The sequence below is a fragment of the Harpia harpyja genome, chromosome 6 (assembly GCF_026419915.1).
Source record: "Harpia harpyja isolate bHarHar1 chromosome 6, bHarHar1 primary haplotype, whole genome shotgun sequence".
Classification (NCBI taxonomy): domain Eukaryota; kingdom Metazoa; phylum Chordata; class Aves; order Accipitriformes; family Accipitridae; genus Harpia; species Harpia harpyja.
Window position 1 is genome coordinate 3,269,062 of NC_068945.1, and position 24,956 is coordinate 3,294,017.

The following is a 24,956-nucleotide window of genomic DNA, read 5'->3' on the forward strand; positions in this document are numbered from 1 at the left end:
ATGATTTTATCCATTCTGAATGAGTACTTCTCGGGTTAAAGAATATTCAAATGTTTTCACTTTTTGCTCACTAGGAAATTTTCAGCTCAGACGTTTCTTTACTGGTCAAGTTGTAATTAAAAGAACAACCTTTTTAATTAATCATTCTCTAGCAATATATTAAGTTCTATTTAGGGCATCCTTTAAAACATATCAAAACAATAGAAAGCAGTAAAGGACACACCTATGCAAAGGAATGAGAGACTCACAATATTTTCTTCTGCATCAATTTTGTAATGTTAATGAAAGAGGATTGCCAGGAACCTAGATATTACTTTAGAATTTTCTTTAAAGCAAGTAGAGTAGAATGGGAGGAGACACCTACTTGTGTCCTACACAAGATAATGTATTGATTTACAGCAAATCTAGTTGAAAGAATCACACAGTCTTGTGACATAGTGAGAAATATGGCAGAAAAATACACGCTTATTGACTTGTGCTAATCTTTCTCTGAGTATGGAGTACCACAAGTGCTTAGGAATGAGAAGCAGTCAGAGAATAAAAACCACTTCACTGTTTAGGAAGGTTCACCACCTTCGCTATACACTTAAATATCCCACGTGTTTTCATCTGGGATACTGGCATTGGCAGTTTTCCAAAACATTGACTTATACATCAAGACTACCCTTCAGAAATGCCCTGACCTCAACCTTCTCCCAGCTGCCCACCATTAATAGCCAGAACTAGCCCAATTTAATGAAACACCAATGCACAGATGCTCTGTGATGACCATGTTTGATTTTGGAGCCTGCCCATTGCCATTTGCCATTACCAATTTATCCTGTTCCCAGCCCATCTCTTTTTCTTTCCTTCTCCCTTTACATGCATTCATAGATCTGCTGTGCTCTTTCCCACTTCCTCATGTCCCTAGCCAGGCAGTTGAAAGGCTTCCATCACAGAGATTGAAAACATACTCCATATTAAATGTAACAGAATAGTATGACTGGCAGGTCCATGTTTCAAACACATTCAATTTATATCACAGCTGAGAATAAACAGCAGGGGAAGCAACTTGATGGGTTGCTGGAGGCTGTGGCTACCCTTTCTTGTGGAACATGTCTCTGTCAGTTGCTAAATAGGTGCACCATCTGGTGGTAATTTTGGACTCCCACTTGTTCTTAAATTTCCAAATAGCAGTGGTGGAGTTATGCCTGTGGTTGCAGCATTTTTTTTTTTTTTTTTTTTTGCCAGTATCTGTCTGAAAGTCATCAGCTGGGACAACTTTTGCAGGTACTACTAGTGGATGAATACCAAGAATAGCCAGAACTTTAAAGGAAGGTCACGTTTCCATGCCTGCCATATATTAGGTATATTAGAGGATCCCATGCTCTCCTGAAAAATGTACATGGAGAGGAGGAAAAATTTCACGGACAAACCAAAATTAGATATTAACTGGTTTGATACCTAATTAGGGAGTTTAAGCTCCCAGGATAGTCAGCTGGGACCTCCAGACAGTCATGCAGTCAAATTAAGATCCAAATTGCCCTCTGGAAGTGCTTCTCTCTCTTCTTTGACCATACAAGGAATACAGGCTGACTAGGTTCCTATCTTAGATATCTCATCCAAATGCCTGGAGCTATGTGGTATGAAACGGGGCCAAAGGAAAGAAGTGAGGAAGGGGCTCCCCGTTTTTCTGCCTCTGTTGTCTGAAGCCCTTTAGTTCAGCAACAGAGACAGAAACTATTATCTCTTGTGCCGTTCCCCACAGAAACTGCAAGGTTGCATTGACCGTGTCAGATGGGACATCGCATGGAGACCTCTTCTGAATAGCATGGGTGGAGACTGAGTCAGACAGAAAACGAGTTTCCATGTTGTCATGAAGAAATGAGTGAACAGGTATAAATAAACCATGATCCATGAGTAAACTTTGTTCGTTTTAACAACTTGAATAGAGCTTTCCAGTCTACAGCAATTCAGTCCACGTCTGTTGAGCTTCTATCTAGAGATAGAAGTGTCTTCTCCCAGTGCACCAGTGAGATTTCTGGGGTGAGTGCAGTCTACTTAAAGACTCCTCAGCCATCTGAGCCCACCTTTTTCCACTGACACTGGTTAAGTCTTAGGAATCATCTTCCTTTCACAGTCCCAGAAATTGTAGGTTGAACCTCTGCAGTGGAGACAGCATTATAGATAGCAACAGGTTACACTTGTGGCTAAAAGTTGTCTCCTAGATCCACTTCAATTCTAAGGCCAAATCTGATCAAAACTGGATAGGTGCAACAATTTTTACTAGCTGAAGGACCCATCGTCAGCTCGGTCTTGCTTGCTGGCCTTCACTATGACTTCTGTATTCTGCAAACCACTTGGGCATGCATTTAAAGTGAAACACTTTCAAACCCTCTTTTACTTTAATAGGACTTAAAATGGAGGGTTCAAAGTTAGGCACATACTGGGTAAACAGAGCACGACTAAAGCTGTTGGCCAGTTTGAACGCTGAGAGAACAGCTACCTTAGCACTACCATGCTAGGTTCATTTTTTCAAGCCTCCAGATAATAGATGATATAGTCCTCTTTCTTGTTTGCTTTAGTTCTTTCATTTTAGTTTGACTCTTGTATCAATAACAATAATATTATACTTCACAGTTATGGACATACAATACGTCAGTAAGAAATAAACTACAGTCACGGGTAATTTAATCCAATGCTAAAAAGTCACGCATGATAGGAAGGAAATTTTGTCAATTAGTAAATAAGATATTTGTCAGACGTAATATTTTGGAATATGCCAGCCACTTTATTAGGAAAAGAAATTGCTCATGACTGGAGGCAAGACAGCAAACTGCATGGATCGGCAATCTAAGCCTGAATGTTAAAACATTTGTTTGCAAACCAAAATGTAGAGATCAACAACTGCTGTGTTTTTCGTAATGTTTGTAAATGCCTCTCTGTGCATTTCAAGCTTTTCAATTTAGAAACAGATGGTTTACCAAAGAGAACGTATCCCAAAGAACAGAGGAGGAAAGGGAGGGATGCTGCTACACATGTAACTCTGAAGTCTAATGTTATGTTTAGTCTGTCCTGCTTGATGTAGAGGTTGAACTAGATGACCAAACCTATCATCTGTAATTCTAGGGAAGAGATTTTGACAACATAGTTAACCACAGTAGCAAAGCTCAAGGAATCTCCAAAGTCATTAGAACCCCAAGTTATTACAGGATCGCATACCAGCAGGTTAGCTGCTGTCCCGCACTACCTGTCATCTTACATAAAGACCTTTCCTTGCCATGGCAAGATTTGGCAGCACCTGCCTGTTTGTAAGGTTGCTCTGTACTTAAAAAATCAGATGTCATGTAGTTGATTTCCATTTAACTAATTAGGTTTTATCTGAGTCCCTGCTATGAAATTCAGCTCCAATTTGAACTTCTGCTTGTACCCAAAAGCAAGGAGACTTTTTAGTGGCCGTAAAATCCTGGCTTTGGTGAAAGCAGTGGCAAAATTTCTACTGACTGCAATAGGACCAGAATTTGGCCCCTGTCATTTTGGATTAAGCCCAGCACCACTTTATTTAACTTTAAATGTTATTTGCCTTCCTGTTTTAAGCGTGCATTACTTTGTAAGTCATTGACCAATAGACTGGGACACTGGAAGCAACTAATTCAGCCAGCATGCTATGGATCATTTGTAGCCAGCAATTTTATTACAAAAAGTGACATGAAAAAAATGACATTAAAGGAACATTAACTTTCCAACTGAGGCACTTGGAAGTAAGGAAATGCCGAACTTAATGTTGCTACGCAGTTAGCCCTGTTGTGTCCAAATTATGGTACAGTATTCAATTAAATAATAGCCTAGAATTTGCATACTATCTTTTCCACAGGACCTCTGACTCACTCATCCCAAGGCAGACCAGTAAAGCAACATGGAAAATTTTATCCTGAGCAGCTAAAGACAAAGTTAAAAGCAACAGAAAATGAGGATTTTTGTTCTGGCCAATGCTGAGCAGGAGATGATCAGCGTTACAGGTCATTACAGACTCTGCCTGTAATGCCACATTATATATAACAGTACCCTTTTCCACTACAGCTAATTACATATTTATTAGGATGATTGCAGAGTGCCAAGAACCATAAGTACCCACCCCTCTCCAAAAAAATGTTTATTTTCCATACTGACACTTAATGGAGCTATTCCATTTAATAAAAACCAGGTCCATTTAGTTTTGAACCATTGAAACAAAGTATTAAACAGCATCCCCACGTCAGTCAGTTGTTTTCTGAGAGACCTGAGGTTTAAGGTCACAGGAAGATATTGTGTCATGCTATGTGATGTCTCTTATCAGGCTATGTGGTGCGTTATGGAACCGTATAGCTTACAATACATACAGAAGCATGTGAGAGCAGAGCTCATGAGATACAGAGACTTGAGTCTCCCCAGCTACAGTTCCCTGCATCAATCTACATCAATGCACTTAACTAATTTTAAATTAAGTGCACTAACAAACCAAAACAGAGTTGTTTGGAGTCAGGTATATCAGTGTATTGTAGTTTGAAAATGTCTACAGAAAAACATCCTTTCCAAGAAAGTCTTCATTTTTATACGTAAAAGTGGAATGAAACAGAATTTTTAAAAGTTAGCACTTCCCTCAGGATGGAAATTCCAGATTTCATTCAGGTCAAAATCTACCATTTCTCACCCAGCTGCAAGCCATGCAGAGTTCATGATGTAATTGTATTAACATATTAGTGCTATGTTTAGAATAAGGATGTCTGCCTTTCAAAGCAAGCCTTCTGCCAAAGAGGTAAATATTTAAATGGCAACAATAACTTTTTAATTTAGGAGAACTTATACTTTTCTTCAAACTCATGACCCTTGAGGGAGAAGAAAACACAACTGAGCTGCACTTGAACTAGACAGTAGTACCTTACAAAAAGACTAGGGAGTAGAGAATATAAATTGGGAAATGCAAAAAATTGTCTATTCATGGTTGGAAATTATTATATATGCTAGCCATTTCTTTTATAGGGAGACAAAGAAAAAGAGGTAGAGATGATAAAATTAATGTAGCAAAATTACATTTTTTCTAGTAAAGTCAAACAAAATTTATTACTTTCAACTCATAATTTACAAATGGTACTGTCCATTCACGTTTATCTTTTCATCTATGATTTACAGTGTGTTTTGAAAATATTACTAAAGCCTTACTGGATAATTATGAGGCTCTGGCATCTAAGAAATTTTTAAAGCACAGAGAAATTATCGCCCACAAAACTGATTCACTAAGCTGGGAAACCTCCATCCTCTCAAAATAGGATGTTTCTTTAACACAACAGTACTTCCTTAGAAAAGAAAGATATTTTTATTTTTCTAAACACCTCCAAGTGACAGAAACCTACTAAAATGAAGAAGAGTCTGAACCTACCAGTCTCACAATAGCCTGACTCCTCAGTTAAAATAATATAAATTCTTAGCACAGTAGTTGTTTCATAACTTTTTTACCAGTCCTTCCCAACCTCAGCTACCACCAGCTGGGAGGTTTATTTTCTTATTCTGGTTTGGGTTACTGTCTTGCTTTGCTATTTGTGACAGTAGAAATCTTACCCACCCTTCTACACTCAGAAAGTATGAACTGTTTGAATCAACTCCTTAATTTCCTCCAAAGATGATAAGGCAAACTAAAATAGCCCGCTCACTTACTTTACCTTGTAACTACTAGATTATCACAGCTTTTTTTGCACTGTTTCGCTTTCCATCAAGATGAATTGCACTGAAAAACTGTCCTCGTAAGGCAGCTTGCATGCCTTATAGTACTTACCTTACAGCCTGTAGGGTAACTAATACAAGCGCGTGGGTCTTTAGGTGGAATAGCCCAGCTTTGCTCCAGCGTGGCCTTCCTACCTTTGTAAGGCAACTTGTGGGATAGTCACTGACATAACTGAAATCCTTCTGCAATAATATATATCTAACAAGCTAGAACAAATATACTGGATATCCTTAAGTTTAAGGATATTTTTGTTTCTCCTTCCAGCAACAACGTGTCAGTTGTGAAAAGAAATGCGCTGTTTGAGACATTTTAAGAGAAGGCTTTGCAATGAATGTTTGCAGTGTGATAAATCTTTCCTGCGAAATGAGCACACTGAGGATGTCCTCAGATTTGGGGTTTTTTTTTTTTCCTCTTTACCAGTTGCCTCTGCCTGCCTGTCAGTTACCCAGCTGGTATGGATGGTGGTTCACTATGCATGTTTTGTTATTATTTTTTTTAATTCAGCCTAATAATGAGAAAACTCTCTCTCTAAATAACCAAGAATTATACATCTTGTTATACACCACCGTACTTCTATTAAAAACTATCCTTGCATAAGCCACAGCTCATTAAATTTGCCATGGTATTTATAGCACCTACTAGTTTAACTAAATCACACTTGCAAATGCAACGGCTCCAGATGACATTTTGTGAAATGGACATCGGCGGTCACTTCAAGGTGGCCATGTGAGTAATAAAGACCCGGTTTGTATTGGTCCTACGTGGTCTTCTGGAAGTTGCACACAGTCCTGGTACAGCTGATTGAATGCATCCTGTGCACCTCTCTCCTGGCACCCCAGGCAGCCTGCTCCACTAGGAATTGAAAGCTGATGCCATCTCCTGAGAAGCCAGCTCTCACACCAGAATGTTTTTTACCATATCCTAGCACCAACGCAGACACACAGTTCAAATTACTGAAAACAAGCTTCTTTCTGAACAGTTGCTCAAACACTCCAAGGACATTGTTGTCTGGGACCATGCTATATGACAACAACAAAAAACCAGAAATTTTTCCACATTAGGTCCAAAAGCCACTGTGCAATTGAGGTTCACAATAACTGACAAATGCCTAAACCAATCATAGCACCTACTGCTACGACAAAAATGATTACTGCCTTTCCGTCCGTGAAGTGTGTACCCTGCTCTGTATCACATTTAAAATAATCTAATTCCAACTCATTTTCCCCCTCCAAATTGTTTCCAGCTGTATGATTTCTTTCTTTCCCCCATATTGTTTTTATTGGATATAACGCAAGTCCGTAAAGATAGATTTTCCCATAATAAATACACAGATGTTAGAATAATAAACATACAGTCAACCTGATATATGAATATTACTAAGCATTAATAAATATATAACTAACAACATAAATCAATTAAAAAAAATTGGAAAATGAGAACAGAAAGCAACAGAGAAAGAAATGGCAGGAGGAAAGAAAGGCAAAAAAGTGAGATAGAAATGTACTTACTTTAGGCAAACTATCTGGATTCATTTATGGTTCCCTTCATTGATTTGCTGATAGCATTAAAGCACAAGTATGGTTGTAAAGCATTCCTAAGAATGCCGCCTGTCTTCATGTATTGCAAGTTTTCTGCTCATACTGCAAGTCAAGCTTTCCAAGTTGGCCAACTCGTCCCATGCTAGACACTACTGTGCTAGATTAATGTGTCTGCTTGGACGTGAATTTCCATTTTTGGAGAATAATGAGCCTCTCTACTCCTCCCATTTTTGGTAGGAGGTTTTTATGAACATTTGGCATCTCGGTTAAACCACCATCATAGCCCAGAATAAAAATGACTGGATTCATATGTGAGTCCGAATCCAAATTTAATTAAGCCTATATATGGCCTGAACCAAGAATAATTTACTGACTGACACCCCCTCAGCATGTATGATAAGACGCCAACCATTTCTCCATGACACCATCACTTATGTATCTTTCATGCCCGATTCCCATGTTCTTTCAGGCCTGCAGCTGAAACGCTGGGATCCAATGAGGACTTAGTTACCTGTTTCCAGTGCAAATACAGAAAGAATCATTTTTTTTCATGAGTATCTTTCCTTCAGAAGATGTTTCCCTCCCTTTCTTAATCTTCTTTTTGAAATTATGCTGTCTTCTTAAGCAGTTTATGTGTGCGTGTGTATGAGTGCATGCTTGTATATAACCATGACATTCAACTTTATTTTCTGACTGTGTTTCTCAAAGTAACTTGTAAAGTCTTCTTCACCTGTGAATTAATAAAATCCATGCACAGATTTTGTTAGTCTTTAAAACTGTAGTTTCTCTCCCATCCTTCCCCTTCTCTGCCTGGAGAGTGGACCAAAAGTCGAATGAATAGGTGGCAACAGGAAGCTTCTTAAGAAGTTGTTTTCCTAAACCTCCCACGGTAAACAGGGCTTTAACCTCACTTCAGATTCATCCTTTCAATATGCCAGAAATCTACAGATCAATACAAAAGGTCAGAGGTTTTTTTAAAAAAACTTCAGAACTTCCTTGGGTTTTGCCTATTTATTTTTGCCTGTTTATTCTTCCCTGTCAGACATGCAGTTCAATGATTTGCCAAATGAATACTGCTAAATCATGATCATTTTCCACATCATGAGCCTGCCAAAGGACACATCTACAGATTACTTATGATATCTTGACAGCTATATTTTTCAAAACACCTCATTTTTGCCTGGATTTAGTACTGCTAAAAGCAGTCTGTTGATAAGCACTTCAGTCTGGAGAATTCCAGAGGAAATGGTGAATGCACAAATAATCAGCCAGAATAATCCACTTTCAAAGAACAACAGTAGGTTTCACTTCCATTATTGATTCTGACTCCATACTTCAAGGGGCTGTACTGCTTGCTTCTTGCCTGGAGTTACTTGCTTCCAACTGTTACTAATGATCTCTAACTTTTAGAGTTACCTACATGATAGATTGCTCCAACCCTCCTTTGAGGGACTAGAGACCAGTCCTTAGTGCTGGAGCTCTTTTGCATCAATAACCTGATAGGACCAGAGGCTCTGCTCTTCCAGATCAGGGTCCTTGCCTTCAGAAAATTAGAAGGACAATTATCTTTCCTCGATGGTTATCAGTAATAACGATATATCGTTAACCAATTAATTTGTGAATCCATTTGTTAAAGAGGTAATTTGTGAAAGAGGCTTACAGCAAGAGGAATGAGTGGAGAGTACAAAAGATGACTTTATGTGAGGAGCTGGCATGAAAACTAGGGATGAGTGCAGGAAGGTGACAAACACAAGTATGTACAGGGACAGGATGGGTAAAGTGAGTGTAGTATTGACTTTTCTTTGGGGTTGGCATGATTATGGAAAAGTTCCCAGCTAAAAATATACCAAAAAAACTACACAGAATGCTTGGCTAATTCATCCCATGCTACATCCTTTGTTCATGCTACTAATTTGGATCTCTCCATCACTTTTTATCTCTGGCTGCTATAAATCTTTCACAGCAACACAAATGCCCCATGCCTAACATAATTTCTACAGTTGTTATTCTGTCCTCTGAACTATTCCAATTGTTTTTAATACAGACTCCCATGTATTATATAGGTGGTACAGCCCTCATTCACTGAAGCACCTCTTTGAAAAAATAGCTCAGCACCGATCCAGCTTAGGTAACTTACTGGGAATTCCCCTGGGACAGTAGGATCCCCACAAGTCACAGGGGTGGACATTTGCTCCTGTGTCATGCCTTCTGGCTGCTGCTTTGTTGTGGCTGGAAGACATGCATGGTTGGAGCATAATGGCCCCCAAGACGTGGTGCTGGCAACAGATGCACAGTTGTGGGAGAAACCTCATGTTGGGTGAGTCTGGCGGTTTGCTTTGAAGTTTGAGGTGGGAGTGTTACATCAGGATACGAGTTAGAATAACCGTAAATCTGTGCTTGTCAGTGCTAGTGGTAGAGCCTTGGCCCAGTGGCTAAAGAGTAGGTCCTCTCTTTCCCATACAGAGAGCAATTAATATCACACTATCATAGCTTACTCGCCCTCTCCATCCTGTGACTTGAATAACTTGCCTTGATTGTTCATCTCCCTAAGCAGTTCTGGTAAGAAGCTAGATAAGTTTTCCTTGGGGTCAAGTGAAACACGTGCCTGCCTTTTTTAGTCATAATCCTTCCTTCAGTCTGTTCAGGCAGAACAAAATGTCTGGTTTAGAGTTTCTGTATGTGTCAGACATGGATGTGTTTTGTTACACATGTGAATATTTATGCTTACAAGTATTTTGTACCTTTAAGTGTTTTTAAGTGGTTTGGGGTTTTTTTTAAGCTTTGTCCTTTTTTTTTTACTTTTTCCCCCCTCACTGGCGTAATAACACCACTTCCGAAACCCTGTCCTTTTCCTAGATACTGACCACATCATCTCTGGGTGCTACTCTACTAATAAAACAAATAAAGACATATGGATTATGGGATCCTTTATAGACCTGCATGGAACTCATCTGGCTCAGCTGGCAGGGGTCATGTAAACTTTCTCCATCCGTTAGAGTTTGTGTGGTTTCACACCCAACAAATGTCAAAGCAGAACTCAGCTGTAACTGCCAAGTTTCGTCTGTGTTTGGGTTAAGCCATAAAAGAACCCGCCAAATTCCACATCAGTCATTTCAGAGTTGCAAGAAACCACCCAGGTTCGGTGAAGAGGTCAAGAATCTGGTGAACATTTTGGCAAATATGGCCTGAACAGTGGCTCAAGAAAACCCTGGTTTTTTTCAAATTTTGTTTAGTCTGACCAACCTGATAGCTGGTCCATCCTGAAGCCAAACAATTTTTGTTCCCTGTAGCTCTTATTTTGTATAGAAATGTTCAGAATGAAAGCACAGGCACAACTTGTAGTCCTCTCTAGGTATTTGGACTGCGCTCACTTGCAAGGTTTCTGAGGATGAAAGGAGTCTCTCTGGTGAAGAGGGTCATTACTCATGAGTACAAGGATGGAGCTGATGAGGTGACGCAAGACGCTTAGCTTGAAGAGGAGAGCAGAAGTGGTGAAAGCCTTTTCACCAGGAAGCTTAGTGATGACACCGACTCTGGTACAACCCTCCGGAGTGTGCCTCTTCAAGGACATAAGTGATCTCACAGAAGTTAAGAGGACTTACTTGTCTAAGGGTCAGAGCCTGCCTGCAAGCTTTGGCGGATCAAGGCAACATAGCATGAAGAAGTACAACGGTGGCATACTTGGCAGCTGTATATTTTCTGACAGCAACATCATTTTGGACATCAACTTAAGACAAACAAGCATAAGACCAACCAAGGAGGACCAGACCTGTGCTTCTAATAGTCAAGGCAAGTGATTAGATGTTTTTCTGGTTCATTTAATGTTGAAGGTAAAAGTCAAATGTTAGGTTATATTTCCTGTATATGGTGTTCTGAGAATATTTAATGCTTTCCACTTATACTCTTTTTAAGAAACAAGTTAGGCAAGAAGTATTAGCTAAACAGAATTAGAAATATCTTAGGACAAATATGGGAAGAGACACTGATGAGCAAATTCCTCACCGCTAGCTTTTCAGCGTCAAAACCAAATTCTACCAAACTTTTTTCCGAAGTTCAAAAAGTTCAGACTTTTCTTTTGCCATTGATTTGGTTTACTGGGTCTTTTTATTATTAATTTTAGCCCTCTTCACTTCTGTGATTTGGTGTGGAGTAATGCTCACAGAATATGACAGATTCTCTGCGGGTGTAAGTCAGTCAGTTCCCCTGATGCCAATGGCTTTATTCAATTACAACACTTTACAGCTAGGCCACTGTGCCCTTAAAAAGCCCAGACCTCAGACTTGCAAGCTCTTTGAAAAAATATTCAGTTCCATTGATGACTTAAGCGTACCTCAGCTTTTGGCGTTCATTTCACAAGGGTGTTGGAAAAAAAACAAAGCCTTGATCTCCAGTAACAACCAAAGCACCATGTAAGTCTTTTCCTCTTTGCACTGATGGGATGAAATGTTATGCCTTTTTTTCACAGTTTTAACGAGATCTTGTGTCTGACCACATTCAGTTGTGTTGGAGGCACAAGACTCACCCGAACCATTGAATTCAAGAAAGAGATGTCACCCAAAGAAGAATCAGACACAAGAACAGGCTACAACCCCACTGAGAAGCTGGATGGTATCACTCTGAGCACCCTTGTGAGAGCCACACACTACAAAATATTATCCCAACACTGAGCAGCAGACAGTATGGGGAATGGTAAGTGGGCAGCCCTTGAGGGAGAGAGGAAAGGTTAGGAACAGGCTAAGGATACTCAGCTGGGTCATGAGGAAAATAATGATCTCAGTGCTGGAAAAAATTTGCATAATCTCCCCTATGAAATAGAATCAGACATAGGGTAAATGGAAAGTGATCAATTTAACTTCTGCCAGCTAACATCTTGTCAGGCCAAGGTTCTGTGTTGTTTTCTTTGAATAGGTTTCCTGCCTTAAATCACTTGCAGTATTTTCTTTACAATATGATAGCAACACTAAAATGGATATGTACCACTGGCGTATATTGGAAGGCCAGTGTCGTATGCACTATACTTCCATCAGTTGATTGGGACTCTCCCATTACTTAAGCTTTTGGGAAGTCTGCAGAGGGATTTTTTGGAGCTAATTTTAGTTCCCTTTTGATTGGCCATAATATGCACCACAGTTATCACGGCATCCTCTAACAGGATGACAACTGGAAGTATTTTTTCACAGGGTGTGACGACTGTGTCCTTGGATGCCTGTGCAAGCACCTGCGTCATTGCTGGGTATGAAGTGGCACAGATATGAATGACTTCATCTAGAGATCACTAGAGATTTCATGCCACTTGCCAGTTACTTTTCAATGAGTGAAAGCATACAGACCACAGTTGTTCGTGGAGCATCCCTGTTGAACTCCAGTAGGCAAATACCGGAGGGTTATAGACCTTTGCAGGACTGCAGTGAGAAAGCTGAAAGAAAACCAGCCCCAGTGTATTCACTTCAGCACTGTATTAGAGACACCCTTACCTACTCGAAGCTCTTGTCCAAAGACTGTTTTCTCTCCCAGCGCAGAGCAGTTCCACCTCCCATACCGAAACTGGTACTGGCACTCATTGATTCCCATTTGTGCCCCTTCCCCGATCACAATGATGGCATCAGGGCGGCTCTGGCAGATCGCTCGCTGCCGCGGGGCCAGGCCTGGGATTTTGTTGCAGATGATATTAGCTCCTAAAGCCACCACGGATGACAAAGCTCTGAAGAAAAAAAGCAGAAAGACACGTTATAACGAAAGTGAGGCCATTAATTGCTTTTGCCACGCGCTGCCATGTGGCAGGCAAGACACTGGGCAAAAGGGGAAGGGTTGGAAGTTGGGTTCCTATAATTATGCCAACTTATCCCAACCTCTCTGGTCTGGCAAAAGAGGTTGGAAATCTTGCAGTAATTCCTGATCTGATTTGTGCCAGAAACAACAAAGAAATGGAATTTTGGCACTTTTGCTTCCAGTCCTACACACAGCCATCAGCTGATGAGATGTAGAAAGCAAGACATATTTAAAAGCAAAAAACAGTGATGATTGTCCACGAATCTCTGAAACTCCTGTCTGCTTTGAATGGCCTATGTAGATTCAGGCTCAGCATCTTAGTTACTGCAGGCAGTTCATCCATCCTCATTTGAGACTGTTAAGCACAATTTAGAGAATGACTTGATGCTACCAACCTTTTTGCCCACTATTACACTCGGGGTATTGGGTCATTAATGAAATTTTAGCAGCATAACTGTGCTTTTAGGTCTGGCAGATATCATGGAGCACATAGGAGTGATCCTTAATATGTGCCATCCAGACTAGAAACTTTTGTAGTTCTCATTCTTCAAGTATATTTTCAGAATTCATTATAAAGTTTGCATAAACTTGCACCTGCCATATGTTTTCACTTTAGAGCATTTATTTTCCATTTTTCAGCTCACTTTTCAACATTTTTACAGGCTACATTTTAAGTGGTAATATTTTTAAAAGATAAGACAACATGGGTACACGTTCAGTGATGCCTCAGGTCGCATCTACCAAGTACCAGCCAGGCCCGTGCCAGGATGCTTCAACTGGCTCTGGACAAGTCAGCAGGAGCAAAGAGAGCAGTATAGTTGTACTAGCAAAACAGGCCTTGCTCAGTATAGTGTGATGGACCCTGAGACAGCTATGCAACCAAAGCCTGGAAAAGCCACTGCCACGGTGCTCAGCTGGCTGTCCTGCTCCTCGGCTGGCAAACCTGGGTGCTGAGAGCATCGATGCTTCTCAGCACCTGCAAGGAAGTATCTATCTCCACAAACCCTCTCCTCTCTTCAGCTTGTCAGAGATGGTATTGGATCATATGGGTAATTTCATTTTCATGTCAAATGCTGTTGTTGACTGCCTCTGTAATGTAAAGATGCTTGCCCAGATCAAGCTGCAACATCTTGGGTTTAAGTGGAGTCTCACAGTAACAGAAGTCACCGTATATAAATAGGTTAGTAACAAGATACAGACTAACTTCCCCGTTACTTTCCTCTCCATCTTGAACACTGACTTAAGCCCTTCTTCTTAGAGTTAAAAATTTCCAACTGGAAATACTCCTTTTGGAAAATGCTGACTAAACAAAATTGAAGAATTTTATAGGAATTTATCAACTTCATCACAAAGGTAACTGCAAAATTACATAAATGTTGCACTCAAAATCAGAGTGTTTAATTTTGCCGTTTCAATAAACTACAGTAAAGCCAGAGCAAAAAGGGTGAAATGGAGAACTCTTCCCCGGCCAAAATGAAATACCGCTTTTACTGTGGAATGGAAACTCCATGATGATTCACTCTGCCTTTAATAGGTATTTGTGCATCTTTTCCAAAGTTAACAATCCATTAGAAATTTGCCAATTGTGTTTTTTTATTTATGGCTTGGGGGGGGGTTATAGATGTAGAGACAAAGTATTGCAAACATAGAGCATGCATGCCATGCGCTGCTACCTATTAAACAAAAACAAGAACAAAATGTAGTTGCAGCTCCAACCACTTGCAGTGTTTGCAGCAGGAGTGCTCAGATCTGTAGCTTTAATTCATGTTCCTGTGGGTACTGAGCAACACAGCTGGAGTATCAGCTGGAACCAGCAAGTCCCCAAGATTCATGCAGGTTTTGAGCTATGGTTTTGTTTCTGGCCCACCTCTACTTAAACAACTGAATAAAATATTTAAATTAGGATGTCTTTAAATCAGGACTTTCCAAGAGATACGATAATCTTCGAAAAAACATGTTTGATGTGGAGATAATAAGATTCTCTGACCTTTACAATGGCACTTTATGTGTAAACTTACGGCTTCAAAAGTTAATGAAAATCACAGGGGAAAGTATCAATATTTATTTTTTTAAAAATCAGGCACTTCTCAATACTGAGAGGTAAAGTGTTGTTTTCTTTCACAGCTCATGGAGCTTATATCTCTCTGAATTCAGTGACTTTCCACATCAAGTAAGATGTACATTTTGAAAATGTTGCTGTGCTGATTTTGGCTGGGATAGAGTTAATTTTCTTCACAGTAGCTGGTAGGGGGTTATGTTTTGGATTTGTGCTGAAAACAGTGTTGATAACACAGGGATGTTTTCGTTCCTGCTGAGCAGGGCTTACACAGAGTCAAGGGCTTTTCTGCTTCTCACCCCACCAGCGAGGAGGCTGGGGGGGCACAAGGAGTTGGGAGGGGACACAGCTGGGACAGCTGACCCCAGCTGACCCAAGGGATATTCCAGACCACAGGACATCATGCTCAGAATGTGAACCTGGGGGAGGAAAAAGGAAGGGGGGGACGTTCGGAGTGACGGCATTTGTCTTCCCAAGTCACCATTACGCATGCTGGAGCCCTGCTGTCCTGGAGATGGCTGAACACCTGCCTGCCCATGGGAAGTGATGAATGAATTCCTTGTTCTGCTTTGCTTGCGTGCGTGGCTTTTGCTTTACCTATTAAACTGTCTTTATCTCAACCCATGAGTTTTCTCGCTTTTACCCTTCTGATTCTCTCCCCATCCCACTGTGAGGGGGGTGAGCGAGCGGCTGCATGGTGCTTGGTTGCTGGCTGGGGTTAAACCACGACAATTGCAGTAAAACGCAAAGAAAAGTATTTTTCCTTTATAGCTGATGTATTGTATTCAGAAACATACACTCTTTGATGACTTTAAATTGCCAGGACCCTTTCCCAAATCCTGTTAGGATCCAGGTCTGGCCCTTCCATGGTTTTAAAGTTATGGCAAGGGAAAGATGTCTCGTACAGAGTAAGTAACCTGAAGATGCCGGGGGGACAGGGGACTCTGCCATTACATCTTAGTCCGTGGTTCTTCTCCCTGAGGGAGGCTGAAGGGAACCCCGGTCAGCCACTTGCTCTCTGCCGGGATGCACAGGCAGTGGGTCAGCTGAGGAAAGGGTGAATTTCTACAGCCATTCTTCAGAGCAGAGCAACAGCCAGGGCTCCCTGGCCGCAACACCTCCCTGCCTTGGCATATGCAGCGGTTCTCCGGGTGCCTCTCCGGCTGTGCTTCATCCTTACACTGTTCCTCCACCTGGCTTTGCCTGGTTCTCTAGGACAAAGCAGGTGCCCAAGCATCTTGCAAGACCTCCCCATCTGTTAACCTGTTTTCCTTGCAGGAGGGGCTGCTTCAGACACTGATCCTTCTAGGAAAACCTAATCCTGAAGGAATCCGGGGTTGCGTTGTAAGAAACAGACATGCACAAACATTCAAAATTTAAGTTGATGCTTGACACACGTGCACAAGACCGGCAGTTCTGGTCCCCTGGATGCCCGATGGTCATTGACTTACTGAGGCCACGTGACCAAATTACTGATAAAAATTATATATAAAAATTATTTGTATATTATATAAATATCTTTTTAAAAATAAAAAATAAAAATACTGATAAAAGCTATGAGATAACTTTCTGACATAATTTTTTTAAAAGTGCTGAGCCCCCAGAGTTTCCACTAACTGTTATCTCAAGTTGGGCAGCAAAAACTTAAGACTTTCAAAACAAAAAAAAAGCAAGAAAGAGTTAGCAACAGTATCTACCCCACATATAATTTTCAGTTTAGTTTCTTCCTCCATACACATTGCTACTGTCTCACAATCAGGTTAAAGAGAATATTCTCTGGTGTCCCCTTGTTTTTGGAGCAGGCCTTGGTCAAAGTATTTTAATACAGTGGGTCAGTTTATTCATCCACAAAATAAGCATGATTGTATCTGCCTCGGAAGGTATTGTGAGGATATCGTAATTATTATGTGTTTGTAAAGTGCTTTAGGACATTCCTCATAAAAGTAATTAAACTGCAATTATTGGGGGTGGAGGGGGGTCTTAGTTTTCTTATTATTACTTCCAGGGACTTCCCCCTCTCTGGCCTGAACTTACCAGCATATTCCCTCAGACTTGTTTAACCTACTTTTAAATTGTTACTATAATTTCAGTGCCAAAAGAAATGCTGAATCATGAAACTGAGGTTTTGGAAAACTTTATTTATATTAAAGAAATGCACCCAACAGCATTTCAAGCCTCCTGTCCGCTATTTCTTGTGGCATCCCTCAGTTTGTGTGTCCATCACACATTCAGGAGGGTTGTGCCATGCTCCTGCCCCTTGGCAGGTTGAAAGCTACTTTTTTTTTTTTTAATAGATGGAGAATGTTTCACTTTATAACTGTCAAAAGGCAGATCCATCCCTCCATGCCACATTTTGGCATCTTCTCCCATCTAATCTTTCCCTGTGGTGCAAACTCCCTTGGGTCTTATCACAAGGAAATCCTGAGTGCAGCATTATGTTAAGATTTCTGGTGCACTTTATGGTAATTGTCACCATCTCACACCGTGATAGCCCCCACCCCACACGTGCGATTCCGAGTTCTATGTTGGGTCATCCACATGGGTTATCCAATTAAATATCATCCACATGGGTTATCCAATTAAATATCATCCACATGGGTTATCCAACTAAACAGCGTTAGTGGAATAATGTCACGTTTCCTAAGCAATTAACGGTAGTGGCTGGCATGTGGAGAGTCTTCACCTTTCTTCATCACTTAGTCATTAATCCAAGGGAAACACCAGCACTGAAGTGGAGCAATAGTTATAAACGGAGTTACATCCAAAGGAAAAAACCACTGATCTAAATCTGGGCTTGGGTAGGACCTTGCAGTTCAAACTTCTGACAAACTAAACCTGAGGACCGATGTTTTCAAAGGCTTGGTTTCTGCATCAGAATCCTGAAATGTCAAGTTTTTCATTCTTTGAAAAAAATAACTGTAACTGCAGTCATAGCAAGCAAAAGTTCATGGCAGTGGGAGACAAGTTTCAGCCTATTTTCTGAAATAATGCTTGTTTAATTATGCAAACATAGATGACTACTGCTGCAAAAAAAATGAAAATTGTCCCTGAAAATATATTTCCTATTATGGTTATGTCTTCTCTTCGGGACCTAAACAGCTACAACTTTCCTTTTCACAAAACTGAAAGATCACAACCATGAAAATTAATTACTGTATATTCCAAGCAATTCATAGAAGTGAAAGGTCTTTGAAAACACTTCAGAAATTAAACACTGAGGCTTAAAATCATGTCAGTTTTAAGAACATAAAATTTAATGCAGTATTGCTTGTCAGAGACAAATGTAATCCTCATTCATAATTTGCTTTCTCGAGTGTCTATTTTATATTTGCAAATGTAGGCATTTGCTTAACTAGTAATTTCATTGATTTCAAATGTTATCATGTTCTTGCAACTTCAGATGAATTTCACATATAGGAAGGTCGTCACTCAAACTATTTTGTAGAGGGTCTCAGAGTCTTTGCACAGGTAGAAAATACATAAATATAAAGTAAATCCTTAAAATGGACAGTTGTACAACCACATGCACTACATGAGGAAAATTCTAATTTTTACTGTTGTTAGAAGAATCTGAATTTTGACAAAATGATGAAATAGAACTATCCACATATAAACAGCAGTAACTAACCAGCCTTCAGAGTTGTCCCCAAGCTGCTGTGCAGACACAGATGTGTACTGAGATTTCTCCAAAGAGCTTAACATTCAGTTCCAACAAATATATACCAAGAGAAGATGTAAAACAGAGAGATTAAACCAACAACACCTTCCATACAGATGAAGCACTTAACCAAGTTGATTTTAAACTTTTGATTAAAAAAAAACCAAAACCCTGTCCTAAAAATTCTTCTTACCAGTCCTTGCTCCCTGGGCAAATAATATTTTATTGCAAGCCAGGAGTGGCTTCAGGAGCTACACCTTCTTCTCCAACACCCTCACTCCTTTGTATTCCTGGCTGCACAGCAGCACAGTGTACATTTCCCCCTGCGCCGCTGAGCCAGCCTTACTGCAAGCCCTTTGAATAGGCGCCCGTAAGGTCACCGTGATCTCACCCCTAACCCTGCTACTCGATATTCACCTGAAGCTGCTGTTGGGCAGGGGGTTCATTTTCAGCAAGGAATGAAGGGATTTAGCCGCACGAATCCCATTAACAGCACAGGAGCTGAACGACTTCAACCTCGGCGCACTGTACCGAAAACTTACCCCACCGCCTCTGATAAAAAAATCCCCATAATGGATTCTCTGTTAAAAGGAGCCACCGACGTATTTTGTGATGACACTGCAACACATCTGAAACAGTACACCACTACCGAATGGTTTACTTAATTAAGAATTCCTAAGTAAATATTTTGAGCGTGCATCAGTCGCAGAAATTGGCAGGAGCGTCCCGGGCTCTGAATGACATCTGCATATGTTTAGGCTTTCAATTTTGTTTTCCACTGCCGGCTTTGGGAAACGGTTGTTCGGCGCATGTCTTATTGAAATGGAAATCCAATAGGGCTGCACGGTACCGTCCTGCGGTGCGCTGGTCTCTGCTGGAGCTCCAAGCCGAGCCTTCGGACCCGGGGGCCGTGGACAGCAACGTGTTCGCTCCCAGCAAAGGCAAGGCAGAGATTTCTCTGCGGAGGTCACCCAAAAAAGGAGCCTACTAGATTAGGTAGCGCGGTTGCTGGCGTGGTCAAGAATGAAAAAGTGGTGGGATAGGTAAATTGAGGGACGGCTCGCCCAAGGGCAGAGCGTGCCTCAGGCTAAATGCGTGCTTTGGAGAGGAGTGGGAACAAGGACCCCGACCCTGTATGCAATAGTGATGGGGGGGGGGACATCGGCAGCACCTCGGATTCGTGCCAGCTGGGAGGCACAGGACGGCTGCTGTGAAGCTGGCAGCGAACGAAGAGGCTTCAGGAGGAAGGAGGGGAGCGGAGACACGTCCCCGGGTCACGGCGCTGGTGCAGCGGTGGGCTGCCTGCTGTCCCCAGGGCCCGCGCTCACAGGCCGCACCGCGGCAGCGAGCGCCGGCTCCGTCCTCGGGGCCCGCACGTTTTCAGCTCCTCAGAAATGACGCTTTTATGCAATCGCTGCTGATGCGGCGTTTACCCGACCAGTTGTCTAGTGTATAGCAGAGAAAAGCCTCCACCGAGTACCAGAAGCAGCAGGGCAGGTGTGAACGTTATGAGACAAAATGGAGGCGGTAAAAGCCCCATTACTCAACAGAGCGCCTTCCTCTACAAGAAGGGTTTGTAGCTTGCACTGTGTCTTTAGTTGCTGTGCAAAACCATAGGATCGCCGGCGGTCCTGAGCCCAAAATGGAGGAGAGCTGGGGAGTGGCACTTGCTTTGGCTTCCTAATGCGAGACACTCCAAGTGAAGGCCCAGGAGCCTAATCTAAATAGCATTATGGCAGAGCAGGAGGGCTGGTAGTGGTTAGAGACAAAATTTGACTCTTAACTCACCAGATGTCACAGATCCCACCGGTGCTTGGTACTGGCCTTTCGATGATTCTTACTGGTCATGCCAGAGCAAGAGACAGCAAAAGTATCTAAGAGTCAGGAGCATTTCTGGCACGATGTCTCCTGAGAATTATCCTCAAAATGACAATCCAATCTGACTGTAAGTTGACCCATAGCTTATTTGGTGCATGGCTGATCCAGTGTAATAATTTTTATTCATCAGCCAGTGAGGCAACACTTGATACGTAACAGGATATCTTGAAGACCTGTTACATATCTAGTTTACCTGTATTCAATTTTTTTACACCAAGGGAAGAGTCACAGAAAACAAAAATGCCTCACATGCCTCATAATGCCCTATTGTATAGCTCGCACCGGCAAATTGGACATTTACATTTACATTGGACTTTTGCTGTCTTACAGCAGGCATTTTGAATTTGCATGGCAAACTACTATATAACAAGCTTTTTCTTTTGCGTCGCCAATCACATTATTCTAGGGGCATCTTGTTATATGGTGGAAAACATTGACATCTTGTATATATAAAAATCAATAAAAGTAAAATAGGATGTTAAAATATCTGAAGTGTGGGAAACACTGATTCCAAAGCAATTTGGGTTTCAAGAAGCGTTTGGTTTGCTAAACCAGAGTAAACTGATATGCCTGTGTTGGAAGTTGCAAGAAGGCAACAGCTCTCCTGGCATGCATGTGGCAATTTGTGAAAGGCTGGAATATTCCTGCTTTGGTCTTGTCAGTGATGAGAGTGGTGACACACACGGCATAATTGAACTTATCTGAGTAAGTTTAATGAAAAATGGTGTAGATATAAAATGATTTGATTCCTTTTAAAAACCCAGGACCTTGTCAGATTTAGAAATCAAACTGAAACACTTCTGTTTCATACCATGTTTTTCTTACAGCTATATAAACACAGTTAACAAGACCTACCATTTCAGTTTTGCAAGCATCCACACACCTGTGTTATGCCCTGCAAAGTACCAAGCAACTTCCACCATCAGTCACAAAAATGTCCATTCCTGAATGCCAAGACGCCTGCTGAGCACTTGCAGTTGGTATTGATGTCTAGCACTACTATTTGCCTTCCATCCCATTTCTGTTTTCCTTTAGCACTAAAAAGAGTCATGCTGATATCTAACAGAAAGTTACAGAGCTGTTTGCTGAATAGTGATCCACCACAGTGGAAAGCAAAATTACCTTGCAGAATAACTGTGGTGGGATATTGCAGTTCCCCTGGGGGGGAATACAACTTTGAAACAGCAAAACGGCTGGAAGAGATAAGCCGCAGATTTTCAGTGTCTACACCAAAACAATTCAATATTATGGAGAAATAAAAATTTCACACTTCAAGTTGTAAAATCCATGCTTTTGTTATGTTTTTCGTATAGCGAGTAAGAATGAATAAACTCTCTCCATCGCACATGACATATGCATAGATATGGGCATTTTCCAAACTATTCGTTCCAAGCCTTAATTAACCATAACTGGAGTGTATGTTTTGGCTTTGTCCAAAGTTTAGCAGACTGTTCTCCCCTGTGAAAATGTTAAAAGGGAAAGATGAAGAAGTCCATGCAAAGCCCAAGACTTGGCAAGACCATACCCCGCTTAATTTGTGAGATCTGATGAATGTGTGTCACAGTCATGGCGTGGCTCTGAAACCATGGTAGAACGGTTCTTATGCACAGAAGCACATGTTCCTTGGTTAGTTTGCTCTAAAATGTCATTCAGTTAATAGCAGGTATGCATTTGTGGGTTTTAAATCTTAAAGATGGGCCATTAGTGGAATCTATTTTAAAATACATGTTTTGTTGTATTTTCTATTTAACATTTAAGTATATGATATATCTTAATTTTTTGGCTTTGCATGCACAGGGCTTCCATGGATGTGATACAAAAATTGAAAGAGGAAAGCATGTAATAGTGGGTCTACAGGAAAGGAAGATACCTGCTTCCCCAAAGGAAATCATCTGGCCTTACTGCTGTGGCGGTTCATGTAGGAACTCATTTTTGTTAGCCAAGAACAGAGCAGTCAATGAGAATAAATTCTGAGAATCTACTAATGAACCATTATGTTGGAAAATTTAGTCTTTTGTGTTAATTTTAAGACTACACTTGCAATGGCTGTTAAGAAAGCATGTATGTGGCTTTAAGCTACACCTGAAAAGCCACACAAAGTAGTCTCAGAGGTCCTTTTAAGTGAGGGAGGTGGAGACACCGTATTGACCACACACACAGCGTGCAATTTGGACTAAATGACCACTGGAGGTTGCTATTCATGCACAGATATATGACCATAAATCAAGCTGTCTGACTGGTCTTGAATTAGCAGCGGAAGAGAAAAAATTAAATTCACTTTGTCAGTGACATTGAATTTTTATACACGGAATACACAAGTATACTCCGAGTCATGATCTGTTTCTTCTTTTCCTTTCCTTACCACCATTGTCATGGTGGTAAATCTTTGCTAAGGCCACAAGATATTGGGATATGAAATTAAATAACATCCATAAACAAAATTAAAACCAAAACCCCATAGGCTTGATGCTGTCAGGTTTACTTATTGGCTTGTTTCTAGAGCTGGAATGGGTGCATTGCTCAAAACAGCGGCAGCGTTTGTTTTTCCCATCTGCTCTAATTGTCCCACTTAAGACCGTTGTCTGCCAACACAGGGGCTGTTGGTAAGGTCTTCTCTTGATTTTTCTCTACAATTGATGGAGCTTTGGGATGATACACCGCCAGGGGAAGGGCAGCCTCTCCCGCGCAAGTGTGCAGGAGGTAAGGAAGCAAGTGTGAGGACGGGGCGCATCCTTGGCAGCGCCCAAGTGTACCAGACAGATCCTGGTTGGCCCCTTGATGTACTCCCAATTTGGTTGCAGAGACTTCTTCCTCCTCAGTGGCCCACTTCCACCTTTCCCTCAAATTACACTAGCTGGTGTACACTCATTTATAGTGAACACACTTGGCATTGTTTCCAAGATGTGGGAAAAACTGGGAAAGAAACACAAAGTCCCAGAAGCAGAAACCATTGACCTCTCCAGGTTTGGCACGAACGCAGGTATTCTTTGCCCTTTTTCAGAATAACTAATTACATCACAGTTTCTCCCAGGTGATCTGCTTTTGGAATCAAGAAATTCTGTCTCTTCTAATATTTTTCTATTGATTTAGAGACCCCGCACCCATCCTGTGGTTAGTACTGTCATGTTGCCACCAGTAAGCAAAATGCCATGTCGCATTACTCAGTGGCGGGTTGGCACAACCAGAGAGTCCACAGAAAATTACACAGGCACAAGCTAATGGAAGCAGCAGAGTGGCATCTGTTCAATTTTAGGTGAGATAGCAGACACAGCCTCCCTCGTCCTTGGTGTTGGAGACGCAGAGTAGTCGCACAGCCAGCCCGTGTCTCAGGCCGGGGTACTTCTGCACCATCACCCACCTGTGAGCTCAGCCTTATGCAGACAGACCCAGACTAGCTTGAGGTGACCTGTCAGAAGTTGCAGTGTGACCGCCACAGACCCGAGATCGGCACAGGCTGATCGCCTGGGTACTTGTCCTGCTCCTCGGACAGGTTTGGCAGCGAGGAGGTTGTGCTACGGCTAGGCAGGTAGCTTTAAATGAGCTCTCTAGGCTGGCTGCAACGTGAGCGTGCTCCTCAAACAGAGGTGCCCTGAAAGTCCCCTTCAGCCTGCACAGCTCAGATGAGATCTTGCAAAGCCTTGATTTAAAGAAGGAAAATGTGTTGAGGACCAGCATATTAAATATAAGAGACCTATCACAGATTTCAACGTGCTAGATGCATAGTTGACACCCTTTGTGCTTTCCTGGTCATGTAGCTCAGTTTGCTTCAGTGGGAAATTTGCTATTAAGCTGCAAGTCAGCCTGAGTAAATGTGTCAGAATATGTCCCTGCACGAAGACTTCATAGTAAACACCAAATCCCAAAATGAATCGAAGAAGTAGAAGCTTTGCACTAAGGCAGGTACCTAAGAAATACGGAGTGCAGAAATGCTGCATTTGGTAGGTTTTGTATAATTCTAATAAATACTTGTCTAAAAGCAAAAGAAAAAAAAATGCAGCATATTTTTGAGCAAATACCAAACTGAACTGCGCTTGTAAAAAAATTTTTTTAATAGCCTATTAGTGTGTTAACTAATCTAGCATTTTCCCTTCAGAGTGTGTTTGGTGACCTTTATTTCCCAGTGAGAAAATTATGTGCAGCCTTTCTGCACCATCATAACCAACTGTAAGCAAAACTGCTTGTCGCTTTTATGGAGCAGGCCTGCATTCCTTGCACCCAGTGAAACTCCCACTGGCTCTTGATAATCATGCAAAGAGAAATTCTGATCCATCAGGTAGATAAATTATGCTTAACTTCCTTACATGAATTATCCCATTGAAG

The 24,956-nt window shown here is 41.3% G+C and overlaps 1 protein-coding gene across 2 annotated transcripts in view; it reads right to left on the reverse strand.

The window, feature by feature from the left end:
- WNT7B (Wnt family member 7B) overlaps positions 1-24,956 on the reverse strand; it is a 96,438-nt gene that overhangs the window by 28,279 nt on the left and 43,203 nt on the right. For both annotated transcript variants that reach the window (XM_052790514.1, XM_052790513.1), the window contains exon 2: positions 12,750-12,976. In XM_052790514.1, coding sequence (XP_052646474.1) covers positions 12,750-12,976 — 227 coding nt within the window. The remainder of the gene's footprint in view (positions 1-12,749; positions 12,977-24,956) is intronic.